Consider the following 16,768-nt stretch of genomic DNA (forward strand, 5'->3'; position numbering starts at 1 on the left):
AACAATTAAAATACACCTTTTAAAAATTTTGTTTAGGAAATAAAAGGATATTCAAGATACTCATCACATACTCTAGGAGACAAACATTAAAGGGCCTAATTGAAAACAGAAATGGACTGATTTTTTTTTTTTGCCCTGACTGGTGTGGCTCAGTGGACTAAGTGCCAGCCTGTGAACCAAAGGGTCACCAGTTCGATCCCCAGTCAGGGCACACGCCTGGGTTGCGGGCCGGGGCCCCAGTTCCAGGCACATGAGAGGGAACCACACATTGATGTTTCTCTCCCTCTCTTTCTCTCTTTCTTCCCCTCTCTAAAAATACATAAAGTCTTAAAAAAAAAAAAATAAAACACTGCCTTTTTGAAAAGCCTAAGTTAAAGCAGGAAGTAAAGGCTCCTGAGTTGTTTGTCTGTGCTCTCACTGGGAAAGCTGACCAGTGCTTCTCAAGGTGGGGCCCTGGACCCACAGCATCAGCACCAACAGTGAAGGCAGGTTCTCCGACCCCACCCCGGGACCTAGTGAATCAAACTTGGAGTCAACCTAGCAGTACAGGTCTGTCTGAATGAAGTGGAGTTTGATAATAGCTCAAGTTTGAGAAACCACCACTAGACAAAAGCAAAATCTAGATGCTTTATAGCTATCTGCATCACAAGCCCGAGCTAATTCACTGGGGCCGTACCCTCCACCTACAACAGCTTCCTGCTAGGAAAGCCAGCACAGGTTCTGCTCAGCAATGCCCCCCGGGCCCCTGGCTCTGGCTGGAGTCAACTACAGCACTACTGTCTCAACCCGTGCCCCCTGACCTGCTAGGTGCTTGAACTTCATGAGTCCCCATGACTAAGAACACACCCTAGTCACAGGAAACCACCTTACCTCTTCAGCCATTTGTAGAAGTGCTTTGTTATTGTTTTCCCATTTGGTACGCCATATTATTGTTTCTTTTTCCAGTTTTTTAATTTTCTTTGTCATCTATGAATCAACACAATTTCAAATTTAAACTCAAAGTTCCATTTCTTATGTCTACACCCTGTCCCAACACAAGAATATGTGAATGTCCCTCCCCACCCCCATCGTTGCACCTGCCTGACCCAGCTGACAGCTGTGCCTGCCTGCTGATAGCAGAGCTTATCTCAGAAGCTCCTAGGAACCAAAGCAAGGGCTTCGTGTTATGGAGAAAAACTGACCTCGATTTCTGAGGTAGCGGCAATGGAAGAAGCTGTCAGACCCCACACTGAACTCAGTTCAGATGGAGTGCATCTTTCATTCTAGCTGGGGACAACAAGAGAAGAGGGCCTCCTCTCCAAGTTGCACAAAAAAATGGCCATGTTTGTGAGTTTTATGTCTGAATTAAAGTAATTCATCTGATCTTGGAAGGGACAGCTCCCCACTCAAAAAAAAGATTAAGAATTGATGCTCTACCACAATCCGAGGCCACGTCAGTTTCAGAACTACAGGCAGTCTAATTTAGAAAGACGTCAATAACCAAGAAAAAGATAAAAGTAGTTAATCCTTAGCTTTGGTCATCCTCACGACTTCAGATTTTGCTAATGATAAAAATAAGTCCAAAAATAAAAGCAATGTTCTTAAACCTGTTATAAGACCCAGTTTTCAGAAATTCACCATGAGATGTATCTGTGCCTGCCAACGAGCCCTGTTTTTAAGAGTCCCTTGTGCAATGTTGACTGTGCCCCAGCTCTGATGCCCTGAAACTACCACAAGGCCGAGTGGGGCAGCGGGTGTGGAAGACCTGGGCTGAATGTTATCTGACAGAGATGTGTAGCCACTAGCAGACAGGAATGTCTTCGAATCCAAAGCGTTTTCCAGAAGGATCCCATCTTAAACTCTTCTGCCTGAGCAGCACACACGCAGTGGAGCCCAGCTAGGGCACTGCCACGACTCCCCCTGACTGGAGCCCAGCTGAAATGACTGGCAGGTGGAACTAATCTGATGCTCACTGAATTCTCCAGATTACTGGGTCTAAAAATATCTGAAGGTGGTAATTTGAGCACGAAACATGGCTAAGCGCTGCCTAAACTACTTTTCTGTATGAAGGGGAGTTATTTTGCTTATTTTTAATGAGGAAGGGACAGAAAGGTTAAATAACTCGTCCACGGTCATACGTTCTATGATGCAACAGGGACATGAAGCCAGCGTACGCACTCCCAAACACCAAGTAAGACCTAGTAAGTCATGACTAACACCTACTAAATGCTTACAAGGTGCCAGGCCCTGTTATACTGCTCCCCCACCACCACCATTGTTTTAAAAAGCCCCCATTTTACAGGGAATATGCCAGGTAAACTAAGGATGAACAGACACAGGGCTGGATGGACAGATGGATGATGGATATATTTTGGTTCTCAGCTTGATATCAAAGAAATCTTTCCTTGACATAGGCAGGAAAATGAAACAGAAGCCAAAGAATTGGTTTGGTTGAGGAAAAAAGAATTCCATGGGAGTATAGTTAGCAGAAAAAGAAATGGTAGAAATACCAGTTTTTACATATTAACAAACCAAAATATGAAATTACTGCTCTGGGCTTGGAAGTCTTTAAAAATTTAGTCTCTGATGACATGGAGCCATGTGATGAAGGGGAGGTGGGGTGGAAATCACCTTAAGTGAACAAAATGACACACAAAAAAGAAACCCCTTTATTTCTAACAAAAAAACTATTTTAAGCAAAGGACTTCACTTCAATGAAGACAATTTTCAGAGCATGGAGATCAGCAGCCTTGGGCACACTGCGGGCAAAGTGACAGAACACGATGCCACTGGAGGACCAGAAAGGATGAAATTAAGACAACACCGTCACAACGTAAGCTCATCCAAGTAGTGACCATGTTTAAAATAGCTTCTTGTATGGATTCATTCCCTTTTAAATAATACTTTAAAAATATGCAATTACCTTTTCCATTTCCTGCCGGAAGGTTGTAAACAGTTCATTGCTTTTTGCCATCGTAGTCTGGAATTCCTCAAACTTATCCATATAAAGAGAGAGCTACAGAAAAAAGTATGAAATATTGTGAGTTCCAGGTGAACAATGTATAATCCCAAAGACTTTCGAAAAGAACACATTATGGTTAAATGTTACTTGTTATATAAGTGACAGCAATAAGGACAAATGCCAAAATTGGATGTGAATAAACCATTTTAAACAGGAAAGAGAACAGATGCACACCCCATCCCTGGACACCAGGCATAGATGGCTTAAGTTCTAATAACTCATTGAAATGCACTGAAACTTTGGAAATCTGCTGACTTAACCATATTTTTAGGTGTAATGTTTAAAGTGTAAAAATACTAGCTTCATCCCACCAATTATAATAAAAACTGAAAGATGTATATCTATAAATTTCATGAAACTAATTCTTTATGAAGTACTCCCCTCCCATCCACATATTTGAAAAACCGTCCTTGGAAAAAGATCATTCTTTTACGATACCACCTGCACAGCCCTTAGCTTGATATCAAAGGTACCTTCTTCCTTGACGTAGGCAGGGAAAATAACACAGAAGCCAAAGAACAGGTTTGGTTGAGGGAGAAAGAATTCAGTGGAAGTACAGTTCAAAGAAAAAAGCTAAAAGGCAGAAACACTGGTTTTTCTTTTAACTCCTACCCTCAAGGAATTTTTTATTCCATTTGGTAAAATAGTGCTAACCAACAAGCCAAGCAGAATATCAAACATGCAGTCACCCTTTTCTCCCCACTAGCAATTCAGAGAAGGGGTACACAGTAGGGGTCAGAACAGAATAGTTAGGGCAAGTTTCATGTGGGCGAGGCCTGACCTAGGCCTCAAGGGTAAGCTGAATTACCTTAGACCAGAAGGGAACTCTTGAGAGCCCATCTAATGCAATTACATTATTTTCAGGATAAGGAAAAAGCCCCAGAGGAATACTGTTTTGCTCAAGACCACACAATACACATAAGAAAAGCAAGAGAATAAAAGATCACCACAGGCCAAGAAATGGCGTGATGCCTTTCCACTTTCAACAGGGCTGCACGAGGAATATTAAACAACCACGAGAGCGGGATGGAGAGGAGGTAGGATGTGATATGACAGAACCAGCCCACCAGTTATCAGGCGGGCTGGGCCATATGCGGGGCGCTGAGAAGCAAGCTCTGCCGTATGTGGGAGGGGAAGCTGAGTGAAAGCAATGTTACCAGTGAGAAGCCAGACAAAGACAGGAGAAGACAGCCAAAGCAGGCCCACAGAAAAGTGAGGGTGAGGAGGAATGGAAATTCAGGGGCAAGCTAAGAGGAATGCAGAGGATTTGTGAGCAGCCTGTCGAGGGGCACACACTGACTGTACCCCGAGGCAGCTGGTCTGAAGGGGGGAACAACAGCGGTGCTCAGGCACGGCGAGGGAGCTCTGGCCCTTGAGGGCCGGAGGCAGGTTGCAAGTCAAGGCAGTTTTGGCACGGCCCGTTTTTATTGAAGACGCACATCTAGGTAGACAGCCCCATCTGTGAGGTCAGTGCTGGCCCACACTGGGTAGTCAGTTAGTGGCGACTGTCATGACTCCTGGGCTTATGTGGCTGGGTCACAAACACTGGCTTCAGACACACCAAGACAACGAGACTGTCAACAAAGGCTGGAAACTGACGTGGTAAGAGCGCAGAATGTGACCAACTCCTGGGAATGACAGCCACATTTAGGAAGCGGACAAAGGAAGAGGTGACAGCAAAGGAAACCAACTAATGATCAAACAACATGACCCAGGGTGACGCAGATCAGACAACAAAAGTTACACTGATTAACAGCATGACAATCAGAGCTTCCTGGGAGTGTGGGAGATGGACCCTCTGGTGCCCTGCCCTGGAGAGTGAGCAGTGCCACCTACAGGAAAGTCCACCTTCCATCTTCTGAAGCCACGTGTGAACTTTTTATACCTTTTCCACAGTGACTCTCTTCTCCGTTTGCATGGATGAGTAATTTATAGGGTTAATAAGGTTCAAATTTCTAAGAAGCATTCCAACACGACTGTAACTTATGGTAGAAAGTTCAAAAGACTTCTTAAATTTTCACTGAGTTACACTAGCTTTTTAGGAAATGAGTATCACCGCATTACAAAAAGTACTCGAAGACACATACCACGCCAAAGAGGTGCTCATTAAAATCCAGGCCAATCTCAATGGAGCAGTACATTTTAGAACTAAATTAGAGTCTTTACATTAAAGAAACTAATTATATAATAAATTTTTTAAGTGAGTAATTTTTTCAACAGAATGTAATCTTATTAACTGAAAACAGGGTGACTTAACAGGTACGTGCGTCGAATTTCACCGGTTCATAAAGGCACGGAAACTCTCCTGCCCCTTTTCTCTGAGGGGGAGGCAGCATCTGGTAACCTTACTCCACAAAGGCAAGCAGAGACCCTGTGTTAGGACAGCCTATGGGACCTGGATGGAGAAGTAGGGATGCAACAAACAAAAGCCCGGGCCCAGATAGCTGCCCAGGTGAATTCTCCCAAATACTGAAATGACAATGCTGTTTCCTCTCAGAGTCTTCCAAACAATTAAATAAGAGGGAAGACTCTCAAACTCCTTTTACAAGGCCAACATCACCCTGACACTAAAGCCAGATAAGTACACTACAACAAAATTATAGACCAACATCCCTAATGAACACAGATGCAAAAATTCTCAACAAAACACTAGCAAACAGAATTCAATTAACACATAGAAAGGATCACACACCTTTAAAAGGATCATAGATCTCATGATCAAATGGGATTTATCCCTGGGATGCAAAAATGGTTCAACACATACAAATCAATAAATGTGATTACCACAAGAGAACAAAAGACAAAAATTATATGATCACCTCAATAGATACAGAAACAGCATTTGACAAAATTCAACCTCCATTCATGATAAAAACTCTCAACAAACTGAGTATACAAGGAACATTCTTCAACAGATTAAAGGCCATATATGAGAGACCTACAGCTAACATCACACTTAACAGTAAAAGGCTGAATGCTTTCCCTTTAAGATCAAGAGCAAGATGAGGGTACCCGCTCTCATGACTTGTATTCCACACATGACTAGAATTCCTATTTAGAGCAATGAGATAAGAAATGAAAGGCATCCAAATCATCTGTGATCAAAAGATCTCAGGTACAGAAATGTGAAGACTCCACCCAAAACACTGTTAAAACAAATTCAGTAAAGCTTCAAGATATAAAAATACAAAATCAATATAAGAAATCAGCTGTGTTTCTATATACTAACAACAAAATATCTGAAAAATAAATAAAGAACACAATCCTATTTATAATAGCTTCCAAAATGATAAAATACTTGGGAATAAATCTGACCAAAGAAACAAAGGTTCTCTACACCAAAAACTGATGAGAGAAATCGAGGAAGAAAAAAATAAGTGGTAAGATTATGTTCATGTATCAGAAGAGTTAATGTTGTTAAAATGTCCATGCTACCTAATGCTATCTATATAGTCAGTGCAATGCCTATCAGAATTCCAATTGTATTTTTCACAGAAATTGAGAAAACCTAAAATCTGTATGGAACCACAAAAGAGCCCGAACAGACAAAGAAATTTGGAGAAAGAACAAAGCTGGGGGCTCTATGCTCCCTGATTTCAAACCATACCACAAAGCTGAACTACACAGAACAGTATGGTACTGGCATAAGAACACAGACATTGATCAGTGGAACAGAACTGAGAGCTAAGAAATAAACCTACACAAATAAGGTCAACTGGTATGTGACAAGGGAACCAAGAATACTCAATGGGGAAAGGGTCATTTCTTCAATAAATGGTGCTGGGGAAAATGAATATCCACATGTGAAAAAATGAAATCAGACCCCTGTCATACACCACTCACAAAAATGAACTTGAAATGATTTAAGGACATAAATATAAGACCTGCAGCTATGAAACTCCTAGAAGTAAACAGGTAAAAAGCTCCCCGAAAGTGGTCTTGCTAATGATTTTTTGGGTATGACACCAAAAGCAAAAACCCACGAGTGGAACTATAAGGAAAAGCTGCGCAATCTGGTTTAATCTCCTCTGTGCCTACCAAAAAAAGGTAAGTGCTTCCCCCAAGTGGAGACTGCCGATAGATAGCCCCATGCTTGAAAACTGCGAAAATAAAGATCAAGAATATACTCCAAGATTCTAAAGCAGTAAGAAATGCACATAAGAGAATTTCTAAAATGAAAAGGGAACCAACTGTATGGGGAAATGTGTTTGCCAATGACACCTCGGACAAGGGTTTGATCTCCAAAACATATAAAGAACTCACACTGCTCCACCCCAGGAAAACAAACAACCCAATTAAAAAATGGGCAAAGGATCTGAACAGACACTTCTCCAAGGAGGACATACAGAGGGTCCAGAGACATATGAAAGGATGCTCAGTATCACTAGCCATCAGAGAGATGCAAACAAATCAACCAACAAGTGCTGGCAAAGATGTGGAGAAAAGGGGACCCTAGTGCACTGTTGGTGGGAATGCAGACTGGTGCCGCCACTGTGGGAAACAGTATGGAATTTCCTCAGAAAATTAAAGATGGAACTGTCTTTTGACCCAGCAATTCCACTGGTGGGATTATACCCTAAGAATCCTGAAACACCAATCCAAAAGAACCCATGCACTCCAGTGTTCATAGCAGCACAATTTACAATAGCCAAGTGCTGGAAGTAACCTAGGTGCCCATCAGTAGATGAATGGATCAAAAAACTATGGTACATTTACACAGTGGAATTCTATGCAGCAGAGAGAAAGAGGGAGATCCTACCCTTTGTGACAGCATGGATGGAGCTGGAGAGCATTATGCTAAGCGAAATAAGCCAGGCAGTGAAAGACAAATACCATATGATCTTGCCTGTAAGTGAAACCTAATCAACAAACAAGCAAGCGAGCAAAATACAACCAGAGACACCGAAATAAAGAACTGACAGTAACCAGAGGGAAGAGGAGAGGGGAAAATGGGGGGAAAGAGGGGAGGGTTGTCAAGCAACATGTATAAAGGACCCATGGACAAAACCAAAGGGCAGTAGGATCAAGGGTGGGAGGTGGGGATGGTGGGGCGGGGGGGAGTAGTAGCGGGAAAATGGAGCCAACTGTACTTGAACAACAATAACAGAAAAAAAGAAATGTGGTGTATATACAATGGAATATTAGCAATAACAGGAAATCTTCCATTTGTGACAGCATGGATGGACCTTTTGGGCACATGCTAAATGAAATAAGTCAGAGCAAGACAATGCTGTATAATCTCACTTACATGTATATGAAATGTAAAAGGTCAAGCTCATAAAGACAGGGTAAAATACTGGTGGCTGGAGGTGAGGGGCAGGAAAATTGGGGGGATGTCAAAGGGCACAAACTTTGTTATGAGCAAGTTCCAGGGATGTAATGTATAGCACGGCGACAATGGTCAAAAATACCTTATCGTGGACTACAAAAACAGGAGAGAAAAGCAGGGAGGGCCCCCATTAAAAACACTACCCCTCGGCTCTACCTGGGAGTGGGGCTGTATGGTTCCAACAGGAAGTTTTTAAAATAGATTATGTTCTCAGAGTACAAATTTCCAAAGATTTTAGGTTAACCTATGAAATTGCCATTTTGTGCACGAAGAAGTCATTTATCAGCAACTTCATATGGTTCTACTTAATACAAAAGAAATAAAATCTGAAGATTTATCCGTTTTTCTGCAGTAAGAAATTAGTTGACGGACACACATGGGAACACACTGAGAAGGGAGGAAATACCTGGAACATTGGAAAGGGGACACTGCAGATGGTGTCACCAATTGTCCCAGTCTGCCGGAGACCTAAGTGTTTTCTGGGACACAGCACTTTGAGTGCTAAAAGCAGGAAAGTCCTGGGGAAATGGAGATGAATTGGTCACCCTACATGAAGGGAAAACTCCAAGAGGGACACGTGATTTACTCTCATTTCTGGGCAGGAACAGACAAAAGCATCTTAGGAAATTCAAGGTGCATATCAAATGAACCACAGATTTTTCTTACAAATCCTACTATCCCCTGCTGTCAAGTTACCTGCTGTTTTAGTTGTACTTCTTGCTGTTTCATTTGTTCGTATTTGTGCCTCGATTCTGTTGCTTCTTTTAACAACTAGAAAACAGAAACATTCTGGCAAAATACTAATAGTAATTATAAACATGACTATAATGTCAAATGACCCAATAGTTAGGCCTAATTCTTCTACTCATTATTTTACCAAGAACCCCAAGTCTATAGGTGAAATGTTACATCAAACGCCAGTTACCTGTATCCTTGATCTGTCCCATTTGTGAACACTTAGGAATGCAGGAATAATCTCAGTGCTTAGAAAAAGTACCGTGGAGGCCTAATAATAGGTTTATAAAACTCAGGGCTAAATTGTTGTGTTTTAGGCGAAAATAATTAGAAGTATATTATTAGGAGAAAACATAGCTAGGAATCTTGACATTATCTGGGTGCTTTAGAAAACCTCTCTACTCCCCAGAAGCAAGATGAAGCAGGGTGAAACGGTATGAAGCAAAGCAATGAAATCAGAGACCTGGCTTCTTTTTTTTTTTTTTTCCTCTCTATGTGGGATGGTTGATCTTGAGCCTGCAGGGAGCAAGCTGGCCCCAGACTTCTCCAAGTCCACATTTCTTTGCCTCCAATTCTTACGTGTCCGAAGACGGAGAACCACAGACACGCCTTCGTAGGAGGATAGAGACCTGGTTTCTGATCACTTTTTAAAAAGCAGGGGAGAGGGAGACAGGAGCTTTAATTTATGTACTTGGGCTTTCAAGAAAATTATATAGTGAAGTTGCATAATAGGCAGCTGTGAAATTCAGTCCCTGAAGTAAAATGTCACACAGTCCAAATAAGCCTTGAAAAGTCCTTAAACTAACCAGAAAGTGTAAACGTGTAATGTGTGCATGTGTATGCATACATGAAATTTACACTCTGACTCCAGAAATGACACCTATGTCTTCGGTTATGCACAGGAAAGCACCATCAGTTCACATAGCAGGACCGTGTGCACAGGCGTCTGTCTGAACCCTAGATGCAAGCTCAGCGTGACACGTGCATATCACGTGGGCTGCTCAAGAACGAGTGTTCACACCAGGCCTGCCTTGGGGCCTACGCTACTTGAGGGAAAGCTGGACGGAACAGTCCTCATTATCAAAACCACTTCTCATTTTCATTATTTATTTTGGTTAAGCACATGTAGTTGAATGTCCATGCGTTAAATATACATACCCACCCAATGAGATTCCACTGTATTCACAATTACAGACAGGCAATACAATCTGAGCATACAGTCTGAGAATAATGCTAAGTGGCATTAGAGCATTTTGTTAAAATTTTTATGAGAAAATTATACAAATAAGTAAACAAATAGCTCCCGTAGTTTCAATGTACTCATTTGAAAAGAGAATGTAATGTTATTATAGAAGACCCATGCTTGGTAAGCTTCATATTAAATTGCTGAATTTAATATACTAAATACTGGTATCATTCTTTAACTTGGTGTCTTGGTGAATATTCTAAGGAAAGTCAAACATGTGCAGGTCTTTCCAGTAACGTGGTCTAACCTCTCTAGTGTATCTTCTATACAAAAAGTTAATAGAAATAAAAAGCCAAATGGTTTCTTAACACACATGCCCTTCTCAATCTGGAGCTAAAAACAAAGTAGCATGACCCAGGTGCTACAAATACATGTAGAATAAACTTATGTGTTTTAAGTGGCTTTCAGTACAATTAAGCACTAATTCCTTTTGTAAGAAATAGAACTTACAAACTCTCTCTCTCTCTGATGTTTTTCATCAGCTTCCTTTATCAGCTGTGTCGTCTGCTGAAGCTTTGCGTCCACAAGCTGTTGCTGGAGCTCCTTATGTTTGAACACTTTATCAATATGCTGCAGGGAAAGTCAAATCCTACCATTACTTAATGAAAATGGAGCACAATGACAAGGAAACATAAGTTACAATGCCTTGCTTCTTACCCTGCTTTCTCCACTAATGCCACCAGAGCTAATAACAGAGTGCCCTCCTGTCCTGAACCTCAGGAATGGGGCCCTCTCCTATCACCTCATACCCCTCCCTTTCAGAGGTGGGCCATCGGGCACTTTGGCAGCCACTTGCCCGTACTTCCTATTTCTGCCCTACGATGATGGTGAGGCTTAGACTGTATTGAGACAAAGATGGATAAGGAGCACAGACTGTTAAGGCATACATCACACACAGAATTCCTGGAGACTTTTTCTCCCATTAAATTTTCCGAAATTTTTCAGTTGAAGGAAGCATGCTGTGATGGCAGGAATGGCCCCAGGCAGATCCCAACCCCCTAATCCCAGTCCCCTACCTATGGGGGGCTGGTCACACACACACTGCAGAGCTGTAAAAGTCAATCCAATGATTACACTATGTAAAGTGTGTGGGGTCGGGTACAGAGTAATCATTTGGTAAAAGGCTGCCACTATTTCTAAAGGGAATAGTAACCACCTAACAATTAAAATTAAGGAGTTACTCTTTAATGACAATAAAGTCATTAGAATATCCATTCTCAGATGTAGAAAGGATTAATTCTTCTTGACCAAAAAAAGAACATTTGATAATGCTCAAAATAAATAAGACAAAAGTAGTGTGATATAAACATATAATTTAAAAATTTTCTACACCTACAGTGTCCCAGGTTCGATTCCCAGCCAGGGTACATTCCTGGGTTGCAGGCCATAACCTCCAGCAACCGCACATTGATGTTTCTCTCTCTCTCTCTCTCTCTCTCTCTCTCTCTCCCTCCCTTCCCTCTCTAAAAAATAAATAATAAAATAAAATCTTAAAAAAAGAAAGAAAGAATGTAAAAAAAAATTTTCTACACCTATGATGTGGCAGATTGTTATATTTAAACAACAAAACTAAAAGAATAATTGTAAGAAATTGAGGGCTTTATAATCCAATGGAAAATTTATTCTCTGGTACAAAGAAAAGTTTCTTCAATAAACACACTCTAAGAATAAAGAAAGAAAAGTAAATCTTTATGTTAGAGACCTGAGATATAACAACCATGAAAATGATGAACTTAATTTGGGTCTTGATCCAAACAGATTTTTTTTAAGGGGAAGAGAACATTAAATAATTGTTAATTTTTAGGTGTGAAAATAGTATTGTAGGTATGCTTAAAAAGGAATCTTTATCTTTTTGAGGTTCACCCTCAAATATCTATGAATGGAATCATATGACACCTTGGATTTGCTTCAAAATAACCCAGGGGAAGGTGATGAAAATATAGCTGAAATCATGGTTTCATCAGCTAAAGCCAGCCGATGTATTTTCTCTCTACTTTTCTTAAGCCTGCAATTCTCCATAATAAAAAAAAAAGCAAAAGGTGAATAAGTGATAAAAATAAGAGCATTTTTAAAACTAAGTTTTCGAAGAGCTGTATGTAAAGTTCTAAATTAATATAATTTAAGGTTTGTCTTGGAAACTGGATAAAGTAACCCACAGAAGATGCCACAGTCTTTTTTTTTTTTTTTTGGTACTTTTAATCACTCATTTAAATCTATTTAATTTGTGTGAGGAATACAACACAGATAAAAGCAAAACATTTTACTGACTTAAAAGACAGGAGATGCATCATTTAAAACCCCTAACACCTCTAACACTGTCCATTTAACCTCTAATAGGTTATCACCTATTTACTTTTAATCTAGATACTACCTCTGAACTTCCCAACTACCTTTGAAAATAAAAGTCTTAGTTAGAAGCCAATAACCAAGATCGGCAGTGATGGACCGTTCCAGTAAACTTTCAAATTCTATGGATGTATGTATGAAGGTTCAGAAATCAGTTCTTTTTGCCTCCCAAATAGTACAAAACCCCCATTTAAACAAATATCTGAAACACAGGTGCAATGCAATAGTGGTGTGGACTGTACAGATTATCAAATGTCTGAGAGATGGGGCATCTGAGGCCAAGTATTTATTCATTATTAGCCTAGATAAGGGGGGAATCTGTACGCTAAAATCACAATCTTCTAGTCCTGACCCAGTAGGTTGGGTGTTGTCCCGTAAAGCGAAAGGTCACTGGTTCAATTCCTGGTCAGGGCACATGCTTAGGTTACAGGTTTGGCCCCCACCCCCCCACCCCCCATTAGGGTGTGTACATGAGGCAACCTATTGATGTTCCTCTCCCTCTTCCTCCCCTCCCTTCCCCTCCCTCTAAAAATAAATAAAATCTTAAAATCACGATCTTCCAGTACCATATAGAAGACAATATAGTACTAAATTATGTCTCTAAGGAACTGCCTCACATACCCAAATCTACTGACCCCTGCGCTGTGGAGTGACGATCCCAAAGCATCCTTCCTTCATGTAGTGGCTGAGCCTTTCCTAATAAAGGCCTGCCTTCTGCTACACATATATAAGAGTTCTACGACCCCCGTGGCAACAGTTTTACTTCTTTAGTAATGAATGGTGAAAAGGCTGTGCTAATAACAAGCTGTTGAAATGAAGAAAACACCTTTACCTCCTCCCTCAGTGCATACTGTTCGATGAGCTTCTTCAGTTTCTCTCCCAGTTCAATGTTCTCCTGGCGGAGTTTGGCGTTGTGTACGTCATGCTGTTCAAGCTGTGCCTGGATTTCATTTAAAGTAATTTGGAAGTGTGCAGTTGCTTCTTTACGTCTTTCTTCCTCCTCTCGGGCCTGCTGCATATTTTCTTCCTTGTTATGGAAAATAATTTGTTAATGGTATAGACTTATGGAAAAGGGTACTCCCAAAAGCTGCTCCTAGGTGGATTCATTTACTGCTTGCCCTGAAGTGATGCTTCTGAACTCTAATTCCTTCCCTTTATTTATGACCAAAAGGCTCTCATTTAAAAGCAAGCAGCCTTTCCTAAGTAAATAGAACAATCAGAGAGACACATAATGCCCTGCTGTAAGTGCTATGTAACCATCTTACTTGTCTTTCAGGATAGTAACCAACCACTATCCTGAAAGACAAGTAAGGAGCCTGTCCATGCAGCCAGCTTCCTCCACCTATGTTCCCAAATGCAGCATCCTCTGTGGTTCCAAAAGGCAGCATCTTAAATTAACCTCAAGAGACAGATCCCTTCTTGCAGCTGACTTTCTGAGTCACATCTTCTACTTCCTAGGGGTAAAAAGGACAAATGGAATGTCTGTCTCAAAAAGTCTATTTCCAACTCTTGCTAGGATACACGTATTAAAAAGACTTTCACATGTCTAAACAAGTCCAATCAAAATATTGGTTTGCTATGGGGAAAAAAAAAATACCACCTATTTTAAATAACATCCAAATCCAAAGGTTCAAATGCTAAGAAAAAAACCACGGGCTTCCACATGAGGTGCAGATCTATTTCCTGAGCGCTCCTGTATTCTAGGCCTTAGGAGTATGCTGTGGCGGGGGAGTATGAGGAGGTCCTGCTCAGTGAAAATCAAACCAAAACTCTACAAGAGGAAAGGCCTGCCCCATATCTCTGCTTTTTCCTTTTTCGCTGTTGGTACCATCAATCTTTGAATGCCTGCTCCCCCTTCCTGTATGATTGACCAAAGTATAAGAGCTTTTCTAAAAGTACTCCAGAACTGGATAGCTGGGGTGGGCAAGGGCAGCTTGGCAAGGCAGCTAACACCCCGGGAGGAGCTCAGCATGTGTTTTCCCTTCCAAGGTTCATTCTGCCTTTAGTCTGTTCCCACTCACTGCTCAGTACATGTCAGCTTCTCATACATGGTGATGAATGACGTCAGTGCTCAGCAGAAAACTGGTAGCTTTGAGCTTCCTAAGCCATGGCTCCCAGCAGGAAAGCTTGTTCTAAACACCAATCTCATCTAGATCCCCATGAGCAAATATGAGGGACCCTAAGCATCAGTACAAGCAAAATAGAAAGCAAGGTGGTAGCTCTGTCTCCAAGTAGAGACAAGGACTTCTTTTAAATAGGTACACAGGGTTATAGAAAAAAAAAAAAACAAACAGAGGCAGTTAGTTCCCCCTGAAACACAGAACAATGCACCAACTGACCTTTAATGTCTTGTTGTGACGCTGAAGTTCCCTGCAAAGAGACTCTAGTTTGCTTCTTGCCAAGATAGCCTTGCTGTGCTCACTCTGCAAGTGAACTTTCTCTTTCACAATCTGAGCTTGCTTCTTCTGCAGAATCTTCATTTGCTTCTGAACATTCCTGCTCTCCTCCAGCTAAAATAACAAGCACTTTACATTTAGGAAGTACATTGAAAACCTCTGGGCTATGGACGGAAGAATTACATTAAAGGCTATGAACACATTTTCAATAACCAAATATTATAGTGTAATATTTTAGTTTCAATTGTTTCATACCCCTCTACTCTGCCAACCTTCTCTTTTCCAGTTGTGATAGGAAAGTAAACAAACAATTTAGAGTAGGGGAAAAAAACTATCTTCAACTCTTTATTTTCCTACTAAAAACAAAAACATGATGTTTCCAGAAACCTTTTTAGGAATCAACCACATCGAGTTTTACTTGTCTGAAAGCACACACAGGCTAGTTTAATGTGATGGCCCTCCTGTAAGTTAATAAGCACCGCTCAGGGTTCTTAGCTAGCGAGTGGGGAATCACTACAATTTCAGGTTTGGAGCAAAGGAGTCTATTCAAGGTTAAATCAACACTAATAGATAAGATGGCAGCCTTACTGACCTTCCACTGAAGGAAAGGATGCTGAGTCATGATTTCACGAACAAGAGTGACCCCTGGTGGCCTATCAAAATATACCAAGCATCCCCAGAGGCGATGTGCTTACAGCTATTAAAAATGCCTTTATAAAAACTCTTGCCGGAAAAGTAACACTTTCGTAAAGCAATCTCTCTGTGGGCCACGGGCTGCGGCACAGTTCCAAGGGGCTGCCGGTTCTACACAAACTATCTGTAACTCCAGCGAGGACTGGAAGTCCCCCAGCCTTCCTCACCTCAAAGTAACCACAGTCCCGAATCCTGGGTTTACTACTCTTTGCTCTCCTCTTTATACCATCTGTGTGTGGTCCTAAAATAAGTCATTTTGGTTTTAGTTGTTTTGACTTTATTGTGGCTACTGCAACTGGGGAACAGAATTTTTTTCTTTCATTTAAATTAATATACATTTAAATAGCCACATGTGGTGGCTGTTTTGGACAGCATGGCTGTGGATTATATGGCTACAGTCACCCTGATGGCTCGATTGTAGCTATGGGATCAGGGGACAGCAAACTTTGTTCAAGTCCAGAAAGTAAATATTTTAGGCTTTTGCAGGCTACGGATGGTTATCTGCTGTGTTGTCCTTGTTTCTTAAGCAAAGCTTTAAAAATGTAAAGTCTATTCTTAGTTTGTAGGCAGCACAAAAACAAGCCTTGCTGGATTTCACCAACAGGTTGTATAATATTGCACTTTTAAAACAATATACGACACACAGTACACTTTATTGATTCATTCACTTATTAGTGAGTATTTGGGATGTTTGCGGGGTTCATTTCTCACAAAGGTATGGACATTCTCATGTGTTTCGTGGTATACACATGCAAGAATTTCTCTTGGGTGCAAACCTAGAAGTGGGGTTGCTAGGCAGTGATTTCTGATGTTCTATTTCACATTACTATGCCAGACTGTTTGCCAGAGTGACTGGCAAATTTCTTCTCCCATCAATGATTTATAAGAGATCATGCAGATGCACACCCTCTCCAAAACTTAGTATGATCAGAATTCTTAATCTAGGCCACTACAATGGCCGTAAAATGGCATCTTGTTGTGGTCCTAATTGGCATTTCTCTGATCACTAATCAGATATCTCT

The 16,768-nt window shown here is 41.0% G+C and overlaps 1 protein-coding gene and 1 non-coding gene across 2 annotated transcripts in view; both read right to left on the reverse strand.

Moving 5' to 3' along the window:
- Positions 1-16,768, reverse strand: part of TXLNG (taxilin gamma) — a 46,660-nt gene that overhangs the window by 3,246 nt on the left and 26,646 nt on the right. Inside the window, exons 4-9 of the mRNA XM_045856116.1 lie at positions 14,997-15,167; positions 13,490-13,684; positions 10,762-10,881; positions 9,027-9,101; positions 2,903-2,995; positions 871-966 (exon numbers count right to left, since the gene is read on the reverse strand). Coding sequence (XP_045712072.1) covers positions 871-966; positions 2,903-2,995; positions 9,027-9,101; positions 10,762-10,881; positions 13,490-13,684; positions 14,997-15,167 — 750 coding nt within the window. The remainder of the gene's footprint in view (positions 1-870; positions 967-2,902; positions 2,996-9,026; positions 9,102-10,761; positions 10,882-13,489; positions 13,685-14,996; positions 15,168-16,768) is intronic.
- Positions 9,557-9,687, reverse strand: LOC123830165. Its single transcript, XR_006787723.1, has one exon. It is a non-coding gene; the product is annotated as a small nucleolar RNA SNORA38 (small nucleolar RNA).

The sequence above is a fragment of the Phyllostomus hastatus genome, unplaced genomic scaffold (assembly GCF_019186645.2).
Source record: "Phyllostomus hastatus isolate PE091 unplaced genomic scaffold, TTU_PhHast_1.1 phas_scaffold_12, whole genome shotgun sequence".
NCBI classification, from domain to species: Eukaryota; Metazoa; Chordata; class Mammalia; order Chiroptera; family Phyllostomidae; genus Phyllostomus; species Phyllostomus hastatus.